At 53.5% G+C, this 15,046-nt stretch overlaps 1 protein-coding gene across 9 annotated transcripts; it reads right to left on the minus strand.

The window, feature by feature from the left end:
* Positions 1-929: 929 nt before the first annotated feature.
* On the minus strand, positions 930-13,029 carry CDK16 (cyclin dependent kinase 16). 9 transcript variants are annotated; one of them, XM_021932962.1, is made up of 17 exons: positions 12,252-13,029; positions 8,572-8,653; positions 7,156-7,363; positions 6,401-6,534; positions 6,176-6,301; positions 6,029-6,085; positions 5,817-5,931; positions 5,060-5,154; positions 4,899-4,961; positions 4,524-4,647; positions 4,220-4,340; positions 4,014-4,111; positions 3,826-3,931; positions 3,702-3,765; positions 3,456-3,546; positions 2,285-2,362; positions 930-2,198 (listed from the first exon to the last, which is right to left on the minus strand). In XM_021932962.1, the coding sequence occupies exons 1-17, from the start codon at positions 12,302-12,304 to the stop codon at positions 2,161-2,163; spliced, it is 1,653 nt and encodes a 550-aa protein (XP_021788654.1). In that variant the 5' UTR covers positions 12,305-13,029; the 3' UTR covers positions 930-2,160. The 9 variants fall into 9 exon arrangements, with proteins under 9 accessions (XP_021788654.1, XP_021788655.1, XP_021788657.1 ...); XM_021932963.2 differs by lacking the exon at positions 12,252-13,029 and adding an exon at positions 11,811-12,238; XM_021932965.2 differs by lacking the exon at positions 12,252-13,029 and adding an exon at positions 11,811-12,238 and having other exon boundaries at positions 8,534-8,653.
* Positions 13,030-15,046: the final 2,017 nt, after the last annotated feature.

A 15,046-nucleotide genomic window follows, 5' to 3' on the forward strand; every position in this document is an offset into this window, starting at 1 on the left:
GGTGGCGCATGCCTGTAATCCCAGCTACTCAGAGGCTGAGGCAGGAGAATCGCTTGAACCCAGGAGGCAAAGGTTGCAGTGTGCCGAGATTGTGCCACTACATTCCAGCCTGGGCGACAGAGACTATCTCAAAAAACAAACAAAACACAGTAGAGTGATTAGAAGTCCATGGGCCCCCACCACTGGGCTTTAGTAAACGACCACTTAATTAGGCTTGCCATTACTTGCAGTATTTGCCTGGCCCTGCTCACCCCACCTCTTCTGCTTGCAAAACAATCCTTGGCTTTGCCTAAGATGGTGGGACTGGGGCTGGAACTCACAGGACAAAGGAAATAAAAGTCTCAACTATCCTCATACCTGAGAGCAAATCCCAGGTTGTGTCATTGATCCCTGGCCTCTTGCAAACTCTCTCACCCATGCCCATGGTTTCTATTACTTCCTGGACACTAATAATTGAAATTTCCAGGTTAAGGATTTCTCTACCTACTCAGTGGTCCACAATCTACCCTTTACTGTCAAGATTCCCTCCTCTTCATGGTTTCCTAGTCAGATGCTGTAGTGGTCATACAGGGCCTTTGCCTCATCTTCCCATCGATGGTTCTATTGGGCCTTCCAGTGTCTTTCAAACATCATCTCTCTACTCCCCTGTCTCCACCCTCTTATCAGGCTTTCTCACATTCCTGGGCAAATCTAACTCCCCTTTCTGCTTCTCAGCCCATCAACACCATTCAGCCTGCCCTACCTGCTTCAACTCCATGTTCTACTGTTACATGTGCAATACCTTAGATGCCTTTTTCATAGTTGTGACGTGTCCCTGGTCCACTCCCAGTGTTTTCCTAGACAGTGGTGATCAGGTATGAATTCTCCAAGGTCCCAGTAATCACCCCAGCTTGGCCACCCTCCACCCCTACAGGGATTTGCAAGCAGGCTTTTCACTTTAGACTTTTTAATATTTCATACAGCGATTATGGTGCATTCAGGAACCCAACCCCCCAAACCCACTAGGAGGGCTCCCACCCCTGCCCTCCCACCCCATTTCAGGGCCCCAGGGCTTAGGGTGGAGGAAGGGGAGGTAACCACCCATCCAGGGACTGACCCTGGAGACTGTCCCTGCCCTGCTCACCCTCCCCAGGAGATAGGGGGCAACACCTGGGCACAACCCCTCACAACCCCCTCCCCCAACCCTGCTTGTGCACATATGCACAGTATGGCTCCTTGCTGAGCTGGTCAGTTCCTGGCAGGGCCCCTACCCAACAGCACCGAGTGGGATGGGAGCAAGAGGGCTGAGCTGGGGAGACCCTGAGAAGGAAGGAGGCCCCAGCTATGGGACTGCAGGAGAGAAAGAGTGGGGCCCCCCACCTTGTCCATTTCCCAGAGTCTCTGGTAGTCCCCAGATCCTCCTGCAGCTAAGGATGGCAGGCGGGGGTAGGAAGGCGAGTGGCCGTGGCATGCTTTCCCATAGCCGATCCCAGGGTCTGGTGATGATCAGGGTTCCAAATAGGGGCTGTGTCCCTGTCTCTGAAAGGCTGGGAGCAGGGCTTCATTGCACAAAATACTGTGGGAGGGCCACACGCAGGGGGTGGGGCCCAGCCAATCTGTATACAGAGATATTGCATTTAAAAAAATGAAAACCTCATTTAAAATAATTAAAAAAAAAAACAATGAATGAAACAAACAAAAAAAGGCCCACACAATATGAGGCAGGTGGGGCAGGCAGGAAAGCAGGCAGGGGATGCCTCAGACTCAAGGCATTGTCACCATCTTGTCTGAGTCGAGATTCCCAGCCTGAGCTAGCTCTGGACCCCTGGCTGGCCGTGGGGTAGTGGTCCTGGGGGATGGTATGATGAGGGGTAGGCCTGGCCTCAGTGTGGGAGGCTGGCACGGCCATGCTGTCCACCGGCAACTACCAAGATAGAGACAGACAGACAGACAGACCAAGTGAAGGAGTGATGAGAGCTTTGTTAGCACCCAGCAGACAGGCCAATGGGTGGGTTGACAGGCCAATGGTCGGGTGTTTGGACAGGCAGCAAGGGACAAGTGGGCAGGTGAACATGGCTCAGGCAGGTAGGCAGAGTAAGCAGGGAAGATGTAGTTGGGGGCTGCCCTGTGAGGGGTGTGGCATCCCTCCAGCCGCTGCCTGCTGGGGCCTCGGTCTGTGGCTTAGAATTCGGTGTCCACCACGCGGAAAGCTGGCCTGCCTGTGGGGGAAAGCAGAGCAGACGGCTGTTGGTGGGTAAGCAGGTAGGTGGGTAGGATGGGGAGGAAGACAAGGGGCTGTACCTACCTGAGTCAGGCATCGACGAAGACCGAAGGCTGGCCTCCTTTTGTAGCTGAATCTCCTTTAGTGCAAATATGGAAGTAGCTACAGATGGGGGAGACATAGAAGTGGGGGATGACCCATGAGGTCATTCAGGACCAGCCCCATATGACCCCACTGGAAGAATTAGAAAACGCTGCCTCTTCTCTGAGAGGCTTGACCTTCATCTGTCAAACAATTCCATATACAAACAAGCTACAACCAGGGAAGATAAAATACGGACTATTACATGACACAAAGAAATCATTATTAATTTTGTCAAGTGGATTATGGTATTGCAGTTACCACTGGTTAAGTCTAGGTGATGGGTGGTGTTTGGGGTTTGCTTTATGTATTAATCCAGTGGGGAGATAGGGAAAGTGAGCAAATGTTTTTTGTAGGTTTGATAATTTGTTTTTAAAAAAATCTTTTATAGGTATGTGCTGAAATTATTTAGGGATGAATGCTATGATGTCTGAGATTGGATGTGATTCAAAATAATCAGAGAGAATATAGATAAAACCAGATTGACCACAGATTGATGATTTATTGGAGTACTTAGGGACTCATCATATTATTTTGACTAATATATAAATACATATATTTGAAAATATCCATATTAAAAAGTTTTTAAAAGCCAGATAGAAAAAGAGAACATCACATGTGATTCTATTTCTATAAAATACAAGGACAGAAAAAAACTTATCCTTGCTGTTAGAGGTCAAAACAGTGGTCACCCTTTGGGGAGGGGCTGGGAATAACTGAAGGAGATGCAAGGGAGCTGGGGGTGGGGAGCTTTTAACATTCTGTTTCTTGACTTTTGTGCTAGTTACAAGGATACGTTTCATTTATGAAAATTCATTGTATAGTATACTTATGATTTGTGCATTTTTTAGTGCATGTAAGGAAATGTCTACTTTAAAAAAGGTAAAATGCTATTGCATATATTTTAATGTATGTTTTAAATTTTTCATGAAAGGTAAAAGGAACTGAAAACTAAAAAATGTTTTCATAACAAATACAACCCATCACACCTGTGAACAAGATGTCCCCCCACTTAGAGTAGCATAGCCAGAATCCTACACAACCCGCCAGCTGGCCCCGGCAGTTCTGCTTCCCAGTCCCCACACTGGCTGGTCCATTCCCCAGCTCCACTCACTGTCAGGAAGTTTGTGGATCCGCTCCCCCAAACTGAGGAAGAATGGATGTTTCATGGCATCTTCTGCGGAGATCCGATTTCGACCCTCAAACTGAGTGGGGGTGGGGGGAGGGGGATAGTATTGATTATCTTCAACGAGTAGGTCTCTCTGCCCACCTCAGACCCTGCCCCTGGTTTGGGGGGGGGGTCCCTGTTTCCCCACACCTGGAATCCCATACCCCCAAGGCTGACCCAAGGTGGTCTCACCTGCAACAGCTTGGTGAGGAGGTCGGCCCCGTCGCTATCAAGTCTGCCACAAGGACAAAGAGACCTGCTTTAAAATGAGTTTGGACACTCTGGCCCCTAACGTCCACCCACCCACCAGCCTCACCGGGGTGCGTGGCTCAAAAGGGCCTCGGCTCGGTACTTGGGGTAGTTGTATGTCTTGAACTCCTCATTGGACAGGATGCCTGGCCACGTCTCCTCAGTTGGGGTTCCTAGTAGGGAAGAGGAGTTACCCCAAACATCTCACAGGTCCTCTCTGTGTCTCCACAGCATCTAGGGCCCATGCCTCCTCACCTAAGATGCGGAAGATGAAGTGTAGCTGTTCCTCCACCGTGGAGCCCGGGAAGAGGGGCCGGCCTGTGGCCATCTCATAGAAGATGCAGCCCACACCCCTGGGCAGGGAGGGCACAGTGAATAGAGAGGCAGCTGACTGGGTGGCTGTTGTGACCAAGCCACCCCGTTTACGACGTGGCCCCTGCCACACTTCCACCTGTCCTTACCACATGTCAATCTGAGTGGAGTAGTCCGTGGACCCGAGCAGGATGTCAGGGGGCCGGTACCACAGTGTCACCACCTCATTGGAGTATGTCTTTGTTGGGATTGACTTGGCCCGGGCCAGGCCTGGAAATCAGACAAAGGACAGCTAGAGTGAGGGGGTCATGGGCAAAGTCTGGGGGAGAGTGCAGTTGAGACTGAGGGTGTCCTAGGCAAAATCTGGGAAGGCTGAAGGGAAGTGAGACTAAGTGGTCATGGGAAAGTAGGAGGCTGGTGAGCCAATGAGAAGAAGGGGGAGGCCAGTGGTACCAAAGTCAGCCAGCTTGAGCTCTCCTCTCTCGTTGATGAGCAGGTTCTGGGGCTTGAGGTCTCGGTGTAGCACCTTCTGCCGGTGGCAGTAGGCCAGGCCACGGAGCAGCTGGAACAGGAACAGCTGGGGACCCAGGAATGGCAGGCAGAGATCAAAGACTATCCACTAGCCCGACCCCCAGCAGGCACTGCTCCCCTCCCAAACACAGACACCAGGCCCAGAGCCTTGTCACACAATAGAGGACAGGGTCCCAGTGCCCTCCAAGGGCTCCTAGCAAAAAAAGCCAAAGGGAAAAGTCCATTTCTGGGAGATTTGTGGGTTGGAGTGGGTGAGTGGGGGCCCCCTTGTGCCCCTGCTTCCTGCCCCACACCCACTTTCACGTTGTGCATGTTGATGATGTTCCCACAGTCATCCAGGTACTGCTTCAGGTCCTTGTCCTGAGGAAAGAAAAGGTGGTACAGGAATGAGGGTTACTTCCTATGGCTCCTGGCCTTCTCCCCACCTCCCCCCGGGACCCAGTGCCACCCAGCCTTACCAGGTACTCAAAGACAAGGGTGAGGGACTTCTCCGTGTGGATAATGTCATGTAGCGTAACGATGTTGGCATGTTTGAGGTCCTTGAGCAGGGACACTGCAGGAAGTATGGGAGTGGGACGGGAAGAGTCAGGGTCCTACCCTCAGGACAGAGGTGAGGACAAGGACTAGAAAGGGACAAGCCCAGGTTTTTTTTCTTTCTCCAGACAGTTTAAGGTAATGCCTCGGAGCCACCAGCTCTAACCCACCTCATGCAAGTTGTCTCCCCATGTTGCAGATGTGGAAAACAAGACTCAGAGGAGAGTATGGAGCAAGAACCTGGGATTGCAGCCCCAGGCTCATGTGACACTAGATTTTCACAACCTGTTTTTGGTTTCTGGGAAGGGGCCTGGCTCCAACCCTCAGTACACAGGCCTGCAGCATCATGTGAAATCGAATTTGCACACTCAATTTCAGTGCAATTCAAATTCATTCCATGTGATATTCTGACTAGAAATTGTTACAGTAAATAAATTAGTGAGCACTTTCAGGGGTGTTCTCGGAACCAAACCCTGGTTTGCAATTCATCCACCTTTTATCCAAATGGGAACAGATTCCTGGTTACCCTGATTATTACCTGGATATGTGGGTAACAGGCATTCCCATGAAAGCCAGAGTGTTTTGCGGGGGGTCCCAGAACCAGTCTTTGTTCTCATTATGGAGTGTGAGCACCAGGGGTGAGTTGGGGAAGCCTGGGGCAGATGGGATGGGGGTGTGTACCTTCCCGGATGGCGGTGCAGGGTGCCCCCTCTTCATGTTCCAGTCTGATCTCCTTGAGTGCCACAAGGTTGTCTGTGAGCTTGCTTTTGCCTTTGTAGACGGTGGCATAGGTACCCTGGAATGTGAGGAAGTGTGACAGGAGAGGTGCTATGAGATTCCAGGAGTTCCCACTGACCTTCATCCCCACCATGGGCCTCCTAGCTGCCTCTCACCTCGCCCAGCTTGTCCAGCTTAATGTAGGTCTCCAGTTTCCCAAAGCCAATCTCAGACTGTGGGACAAATGAGGCAGGTTGAAGCAAGTTCAGAAGGGTCTGGGAGAGGAGGAGAAAAAGGAGAGGACAGGAACACAAGGTGCTTACTAGGCTGACACGACGGAGGCGGCGGCTGAGGGGCTTGTCAAAGATGGGGCTATTGAGGGTCAGCTTCTCCAGGTAGCCCTCAGGCAGCCGGATGTCAGCTGGTAGCGATAGGCGCTTGTTGATGTCCTAGCAGGTAAGGCGAGAGAGAAACAGGATCATGAGTTCCACCTCCCCAGGTCCAACCCCCTTTTCCAGCTCCTCCACCATCCAGACTGGGTCAAGCACCTCAGTGGAGATCTTGCGTGGGGGATGGTTGCGCATGCGCACTCTCACTGGAGACTGCACCTCATCCGAGGAAGTGGCTGAAGCCTGGTCACTCTCCCCATCAGACCCCATCTTCAAGTCCTCGTGCACAATCTCTGGTGGCAGGGAGAGGGGTAGGGCAGGCCAGGTGGGGTCAGAAACCACAGGACACCCCCTCCCCCATGAGACATATTCCATCATCACACATGTGTGCACATGGCCCCCAGGGGAAACCTGGAGTCCCTCGGGGAGAGGGTGATAGGGCCCAGGGAAGCTCAGGTCCATCTAGGACAGGTTGAACTGGGGGGTGGGGAGGCAAAAGTCACCTGGTGGAACCTTTCCTTCCAAGGGAAAGCTGAGCTCAGAGCTGGTAGCTAGGTGGTGGCAGGGGAAGCCAAGGGTCCTGGGAAGGCAGGCCCAGGGCAGGCAGGTACCAGAGGCCTGAGGAGGCCATCACAGAGGGCAGAAGGGCAGAGGGAGCCTTGGGGCAACTGTGACAGGCAAGGCACCCTCTGCCCCCTTACAACGGGGCCTGGGCAGAAAGGCAAGGAGAGGAGCGCAGATGGACAGATAGACCGAGGGTGTTGAGAGAAGATGGGAAGGAAGGCGGAGAAGAGAGCACATGGGGGGCAGAGAAAGGGCAGAAAATTGAGAGGAAAATGAGGAATGTGGCCACGAGGCAACACCTGGGAAGCAGCCTGGGGTCATATGGGAGAGGGGGTAGCCAGTGGACCCACCTGGTGCAGAGCTGAGTGGGCCCCGTGCAGAACGAAGTTCCCCAGGAGCAGCACGTGTGGGGGCCTCTCCAGGGTCACTGCCGCCACCACCACCACTCTCATCCAGGCCTATCTGCTCAGGGGCACCATTGGTCTTGTCTATGCCTCGGCCACCTCGGAGTGTCATTGACAGCTGCCGTTTGATCTTCTTCATCCGATCCATGGCGATCTGAGCAAGGGACAAGGATGGAAATGGGTCTCATATTAGCATTTGCTTGATCACCATGGGTCCCCTAAAGCCCACAGTCTAGCAGGGGGCACTGACATGGACTTGTCAGTGCTCACTCAACCAATATGGACCCCAGAGCCACTCAGGATTTCTGGAAACCCAACATGGACGGGGATCTTTGTAAGTACCTGCCCACCCACAGAGCCAACTCCACTGGGACCCTGCTCCTAAGTAGCCCACCTGAGTTCTCAGATTTAGGTGGCTGATTGAGGGCAAGGGCCCAAACGATGGATTGTTGGCCTCTAGGGGAAAAGCCCCACTGCAGGAGCAGAAGGCTCCATAGCAGATCTTCTCAGGTACAGCTGCAGTGATGGGCCCAGCCATGGGTCGGCCAGGGCGTGTGCCCAGAATTGAAGGATGGGTGACATGGCCTCGAGCACGCCCATAGAGTGGCATAGTTCCCCTGGCACCACCCTCAAAGGCCAAGGCAGATTATTCCCTGTGGCCACAGGGACCCTCCTCCTGACTTCTCTAGCACTCATCGTCATGACAACCACTGCATCATCCCATTCATCTACCCAGGTGGGTGGGGGGGGGAGTGTGTGTCAGGGTGTCCTGCCCAGACCCACCCACTGGGTGGGATTGTGTGGAGGGGGGGATCTCAGTGTATACCAGCTCTTCTCAGGGCTGCCAGAAAGGTTTGATCAGGTTAGGACCCCTAGGGTCCAATCTAAACTTTTACAAGCCAGGTCACATTTCTCCTTTACTCAAGAATGTACTACGTTTCCCATCACCCCAAATACACACCCCAGTCCTCAATGTGGCCCACAGGTCTTTCTTTACCTCATTTGGCCCTATTCCCCCCCTCCCCCCCCCCCCCCCCCCCCCCCCAACCGCCCCGCCACCATTCTTACTTGCTGTTCTGCAACCACACCCAGCAGAATCCCACCTCGGGGCCTTCACACTGGCTGTTCTTGGTACCTTGGAACACCCTTCCCCTAAATTTCGAAATGGCTCACTCCCCTCTCCCTTCAGGCCATTGCTCAAAAGTCACCTTTTCATGAGGCCTCCATGAATAACCCTATTTAAAATCTCAACCATCCCGAGCTCCCTTACCTTGCCAGTTATCCCCCCAGCACTCATTACCTCCTCAGAAATGACACCACCTACTTATTTGTTTCTTTAGTCTTTACTGTCTATCTCCTCACCGCCACAACTAGAAGATCAGCTCCGCCAGGGTAGATTTCTGTGTTTAGGTCACGGCTATATCCTGAGGACCTGGAATAGTGACTGACACAGAGTAGATGCTCAAAAAGTGCTTATGGCAGAAATAAGTGAATCAGGGGGCTGAGGGCCTAGGACCAACCTCTGCTGAGGTGATGAGTCCCTGCTATTCATTGAACAACCCTAAACAAGGTAGCCCAGGGATGCTGGCATCGACAGGAAGATGACCTAGATGGATTGCTGAAGGGAATGGGGCCACCAAAAGGCTTAGGCCAGCCGTCTTCTGCTTCCTCTTGGGCTCTGGGCCAGCAAGGAGGGGGAAAGACCTGGCCCAGGAACCATCTGGACTCACAGCAGGGCCTAAGATGGCCCCGGGCCCAAGGGAAGTAGAGCTAGATAGGAGGTCGAGGATGAGACTGGGGCTGGATTTGAGGAGAGAAATGGGTCATCTGCTACCTTGAAATCAGGTGCTTCCCCCAGCAGTTCCCACCCCCACCTGGCTGAACTCACTATCTCCAGGAGGGGTAGGGGCCACCCTAGCAGAAAGACCTCAGATACAGGATGAGGTCCATCCATGGAGAACCCAGGATAATGACAAAACATCCTGACCTGGGAGGCTGAATACTGGGCCTAAGGCGAGGAAGGTAAAGCATGGCCAGCTCCCAAAGACAACCTTGTGTCCCCATATGGCACAGATACCCAGTTGCTTTGCATGTTGCGACAGGGAGTAGGGGAGGGGCTGGGGGAGACTGGAAGTAGGGCTGAATGGAGGATGGGGAGGGAGCCAGGAGGAGCCATGGGTCCATGACCTCTAACTGGAAACCCCAAGGGCTGGACATGCTCTGGAGTTCAGTTTCTTGGGATTTGAGGAAGATGGGGTGTAAAATCTGTATATCACATGACACTCCCAGAAAGGGGGATGGGGGGGCTCAGGCAAGCCCCTGTGAACAGAGATAAGTGAACATTTATACTCAAGGAAACTTTTAAATATCATTTCAGTTGATTGAGCTTTTTAGATTTCAAAAAAGTGAAGGAGGCAGCAAGAAACGACATAAAACCTCACCCCAAAAAGGGCACATGTCCTGCCTGACCCTTCCTGATCCCTAAAGACATACACCCATCCTCAGACTACTCTCATACTCAAGGATACTCACCACACCAACCACTAAGGACCTGGTCATCGCACTCTATGTCCTGATCCCCATTAATACACGCTAGACTCTCAAGGAGGCCTCACTACATCTTACCTGCTATTATCTCATATACCCATCAGCATTCAAAGCCCTAACACATAACATACCGCCCTGAACTCTGTCAGCACACACTCAGCCTCCTCTGAGTAACTCTTGCCACCACATTCTTGGGCCCCTCCCTGGCCTAGCTTCTTCTTGCCTTCTCCATAGCACTGACTCCCCACATTAACATATTGTTCCCCTTACATGATTCTGACCTCTATTAACATGCACTTGGGGTACTCTATAGCTGACCCACATTAGCGCTCACTGGACCTTCTTCATGCTGCTCTGGATGCTGTTAACATAAAGTGAACCTTACAGAAAGATCTCTAGCCAGTGTTACCCACACTCAGGCCCCTTCACAGCTATGACCATCATTAACACACATTCCAGTCCTTCTACTGTCCTGTCCCCTTGGTCAGCACAAACTGAGTCTTCACTCAGGCCTGATTTCTATTAGCACACGCTGGGCCTCACACAGTCCTGCCTCCCCGTTAGTACACTCTGAACCCTTACTCAGCCCTATTCCCCAGGGACACAAGAACACACTGTTCTACCATGGCCTGACCCTCATTAGTGCACACAGGTCTCCATTCAGCCCTGACTCCCATTAGCACACACTTCAGCCCTCCCTAGCTGTAATCCACTTTAGCACACCGAGATCATCACACATTCCTGTCCTCTATTGCTCTCTGCTCCGACCCCTCCACAGATATAATCCCTGTTGGTTACACTTGGATCCCTTCATGAAAGCCCTGATCCCCCTTATTACACACTAGATTCCCTCTGCAGCCCTACCCCCAAGTAGCACCCCCTGGAACCTCAACATACTCTGGTCCTCCGCGGACACAAGGGCACAATCTTTGCAAGGTTCTGATGCTTATTAGCATATTCCAGACTTTACACAGCTGACTCTCCCAATGGCACACATTGAAGAGCCTCTATGGCTCTAAACCCACATTAGCAACCACCAGAACTTCTTATATTACCCTGCTCCTTCCTAGTGTGTCCTCGAGACTCTCATTCCCTGTGTCCATGGACACACTCACACCTCACATCACCTTGACTCTTCATCCACTGAGCCTCTGACGGTGCTAAAACACTTCCTTCCCCACCACCCCTTCCCGGGCCCAGGCAGACACACAATTCGCATCTCCCTTAGGCCAGGCTCAGGTCTTCCACAGTTCTTCCTCCATTAGATACCCTCAGGATCTTCCTCCACTCTGCCCTCATTAGCATATACTGGGTCCCAAACTACCTAGACCTTCGAGGCCACAGGCATACACTCTCTACAGCCATGACCCTCACTGGCACACACGCCTCACTCGAGTCCTTCAACTACCTGCCCTCCAAAAGCACACATTGCATTCTCACACACCGCAGGCCCCAGGGACAGACACGCAGCATTAACAGCATCCCGGGCCTCACTGCCACACGCCAGGCCTCAGAGCCCTGACCCCATCAGCACACGTTCTGGTACCTGTGCCACCCTGTCCCCCATGAACACACACCGGGCCTCTCCGCGGACATAACCCCTATGAGCATGTCTTGGAACTTCCTCGACATCCCCCGTTATACACCCTCGGGTCCCTCACCCGCTCCGCACCCCGCCCTCCTTCCACAAGCATACACGGGGCCTTGAACCTTACACGGCTTATTGGCATGAGGCTTACTGCCACATGCTCCGACCCCCATTAGCAAACCCCCCAAGTCTTTCACCCCATTGTCACCCATTTCCACACCCTTTGGTCCTTTGATTTCCCCTGCTCCCCATTAGCACCCACAGCACTTCCCACCCCAGCTCCCAGGACGGGCCCAGGGCGGGGCCAAGGTCAGGGAGGCCCCAAATGACCCCCGCCCCGGTGCATTCTGGGAAATTCGCCGGGGGTGGGGGCACCTGCCAGCCCGGCAGCCCAGACCCCTGGGCACCGCCCGGGGTGGGTTCTGAAGGAGGAGGGGCAGCCCCCACGCCTCGGGGACGCGCTCACCGGCGGGGGCGCGCGAGCAACCTCAGAGCCGCGGGGCCGGCGCGGCGGCGCCTGGGGCGGCGGCCCGGGATGAGGCCGCGCGACCTCCTTCTCCTCCTGTTCGCCGCAGGCGCCCGTCCCAGTAGTCTTCAGCCATGGTTGCTGGGCCCGGGCCGCCGCCGGCTGAGGAGGAGGAGGCGGCGGCGGCGGCGGTGGCTGAGGCGGAGGCGGCGTCCCGCTCAGCCGGCCATGAGCTTGGCCGCTGCGGGCGATGCCCCCGGGCTCGTTGGCGCCGGCTCGAATCCGAGTGCTCACGGCGGCTCGCGGCTCAGAGCCGGCTGATCGCGGAGTGGCGGCGGATCCCAGGGCCGAACAGCCAACGGCCCATCCGCCGCGCGCGCCGCGCTCCGCGCATGCGCACGCAGGCGCTCGGAAGGGCGAAGTGGAAAGGAGGGGACTCACCTCGGACTGCCTGTACCAAAGGACCCATCCGCAGCGGGAGGGGACGCGGCCATCGCGAGCCCACAGGGGGATGCGGCGCCAGGCCGGGGACGGCACCAGGGAGAAGTGTGGAGGCTGTTTAGTACTCAGTTCCGATCTTGGCAGAAGTTTGCTAGCGCCTAGGTGAGCAGCGGCCAGTAACCTGGCGCGTCCATCACCACTCGCTCCCCCTACTCAGTCTCACTTGGTACATCCCCATGGTGGCAAACGGGACTTTTGCAAGGAGGAAAAAGAGAAATGAAGCACTCCGTTCTAGTCCCTTGAGGTGCCTGGGGAGGAAGGCATTTTAAAGGTTCGCGAGAAGATGACTTTTCGAGGAGGGGCAGCCTGAAGAGTTATTGGCCTTTACCACCTTACCTAGGACAGCCTATCCCCGCCCATCTGCCCCCCCAACCGCTACCTTATTCCCATAGTGAACGTGTACAGCCCCGCCCTTTGAGGTTGTCGCCCAGCCAATCGGATTTGCTCTCTGTGGCGAGGCTGAGCAAGAATAAAGGGCGTGGCTGACTGAAGAGGCGTGATTTCGCTTTCTCCCCAACTCCACACGCCTCCGCCCGGGTTTCATAGGTTTTCTCCGTCAGCGGGGGTGGGGCCTTCTTTTTGTTCTGAGCTTCTCCTTCGCTATAGGCCGAATATTCCGCAAGGTGATTGGTCACAACTGCGCTCAATCGGGTCTCGTCCCGCCTTTAGCCCGCCCTCCATCTCATACAGCGGGCCTCCCGGGGTGAAAGCGAAGCTGAGAAAGGAGGAAAGAGGCGGATCCTTAGAGGTGCAGGAGCCGCTACTGCGCATGCTTGGAACTTCGAGCCGGGCGGAGCCTCTCTTCTGCCTCACACGAGTATTTGCATAGGCGCCGTGCGTAGGATTTTCCTGCCACCTCTCTTGCCCGCCACAGCCCCGCCCGTGCCTTCCCTCACTCTGCGGGTTTTTTGTTTTGTTTTGATGTCAGTCAACACAAGTAGAACACTCCGCGATTTTATTTCCATTTTATTTATTGGGCGCCTGTTGTGTGACAAGCACTACCAGGTCGACCTAATCCCTCACTTCCTTCTGCCTGGAAAACCACACTATCCCCAAGTCCCGCTCAAAGGGCTGCAACCTCCAGCAGGCCTTCTGGCACATCCTTACACTACCCTGTTCCAAAGCAGCCTCCCGCCTCTTCCGGGCTTCCCTTTATGGCAGCCTTGGTCACACCAGTTAAGATTTTCAGTAAGGTTTATATTAGTGAAGATTTCCCGGGCCATGATGGGAGCGGAAACATTTGACAAAGACAAAAGTCCTCGCCTTGGCCTAGAATAGGTCCATCACTTCTCTGACCTCATCTCTTCCTCTTCTTCCCCTGACTCACTGCCACCATACTAGCGCTCTTTCTAGCTGTTTCTGAGTGAAACGGGCACAATCCAGCCTCAGGGGTTTTGCATTTGCTGTGGTTCCCTTTGCCTGGAATGCTCCTGCCCCACATCCACGTGCCTCATTCTCTCACTTCCTCCAGGTGCTTGCTTCAAAGTCATCTCCATGAAGCCTTTCCTATTTAAAAATTCCTACCTGCACTGCCATCATTCCAGATCCCCAGATCGGGCTCTGTTCCTCGCCTTTTGAAGAACATTGATCAACTTCTAAGGTACAATTTGCTTACTGTGCTTATAGTCTGTTCTGGGTCTCAAGCTAGCAGAACATAAACCGCAAGAAGACAGGGATCTTTGTTTTATCCACTGCTGTCTCACGTGCCTAGAAAGTGACTGGCACACAGCACGCAACAAATGTTTGTTGAATGCCTGCCAGAGCAGGCCAAGAAAATAAAATGATCAGAAGGAGGTGGGCAAATAGTTCCAGGCAATGACAAGAGAAACCTTTGTCCCACCCTATCCTTTGTGGCTGCTGGGTGCAGGGGGCTCGGTGCAATGATGCAACCCCCGCCTGCTGAGCCCTGATCTCTGGCTGGTGTTGTAATGGTAGACAAACTGCAGAGTAAAATGGAATGAGGTGGAGGAAGAACAACTAAGATGCAACCAGGATTCATGCATGACTCAAAAGCTTGTTTTGATGGAGAAGGGTGTCAGGTACGAATAAGGTGTCAAGGAGATCCAGGAGTTGTGGTAGGGAAGAAATGGAGCTGTAATGGGGGAGGTGCAGCGAACAAGGTGTCTACAGAGTATCTGCAAAGGAGCTGGCATACTGGAGAAAGAAGACAACAGTTGTGTTCAAGCCTCAGCTGCTGTAGTGGCATGACCAGTGGACTGCGGTGTGGTGTCTAGGATACTCTAGAGCAATAATGGGAAAGTTCCTGTGGTGGGAAAAACTTTCCACTTGACAGCATCACCACTAGATACCAAAGGGAAAATGCCTCTGTCCTCAATGTCCTATTGGGGAAGAAGAAGAAACTGTGGAAGGATGAGGTCACCCACGCAGAGCAGGCCAAGAAAATAAAATGATCAGAAGGAGGTGGGCAAGGGCATATACTGTGCCCAGGACCAGGAACTACTGGCCCAGGAGACAGCAGATGTGGGCACAGGCTGTGATGGCAATCAGGCCAGTTCAGAACAGGTTGAGCTATTCCTTACACTCAAGTTTGAGTAGAAGAGTGAGGGATCTTGTTTCTAGTAAGGTAGATAAAATTATTGTCTGGTTAGTTGAGGGACAAAAGTATGAATGGATTCCTCAGGCACCAGGAGCCAGTACATTAGAGGAAGGCAAAGATGTGGCAGTGGTCAGACTGGTGCTTTCAATCGTCTGGAGTGCTCAGCGAAGACCAAGGA

This window comes from Papio anubis, chromosome X (genome assembly GCF_008728515.1).
Source record: "Papio anubis isolate 15944 chromosome X, Panubis1.0, whole genome shotgun sequence".
NCBI classification, from domain to species: domain Eukaryota; kingdom Metazoa; phylum Chordata; class Mammalia; order Primates; family Cercopithecidae; genus Papio; species Papio anubis.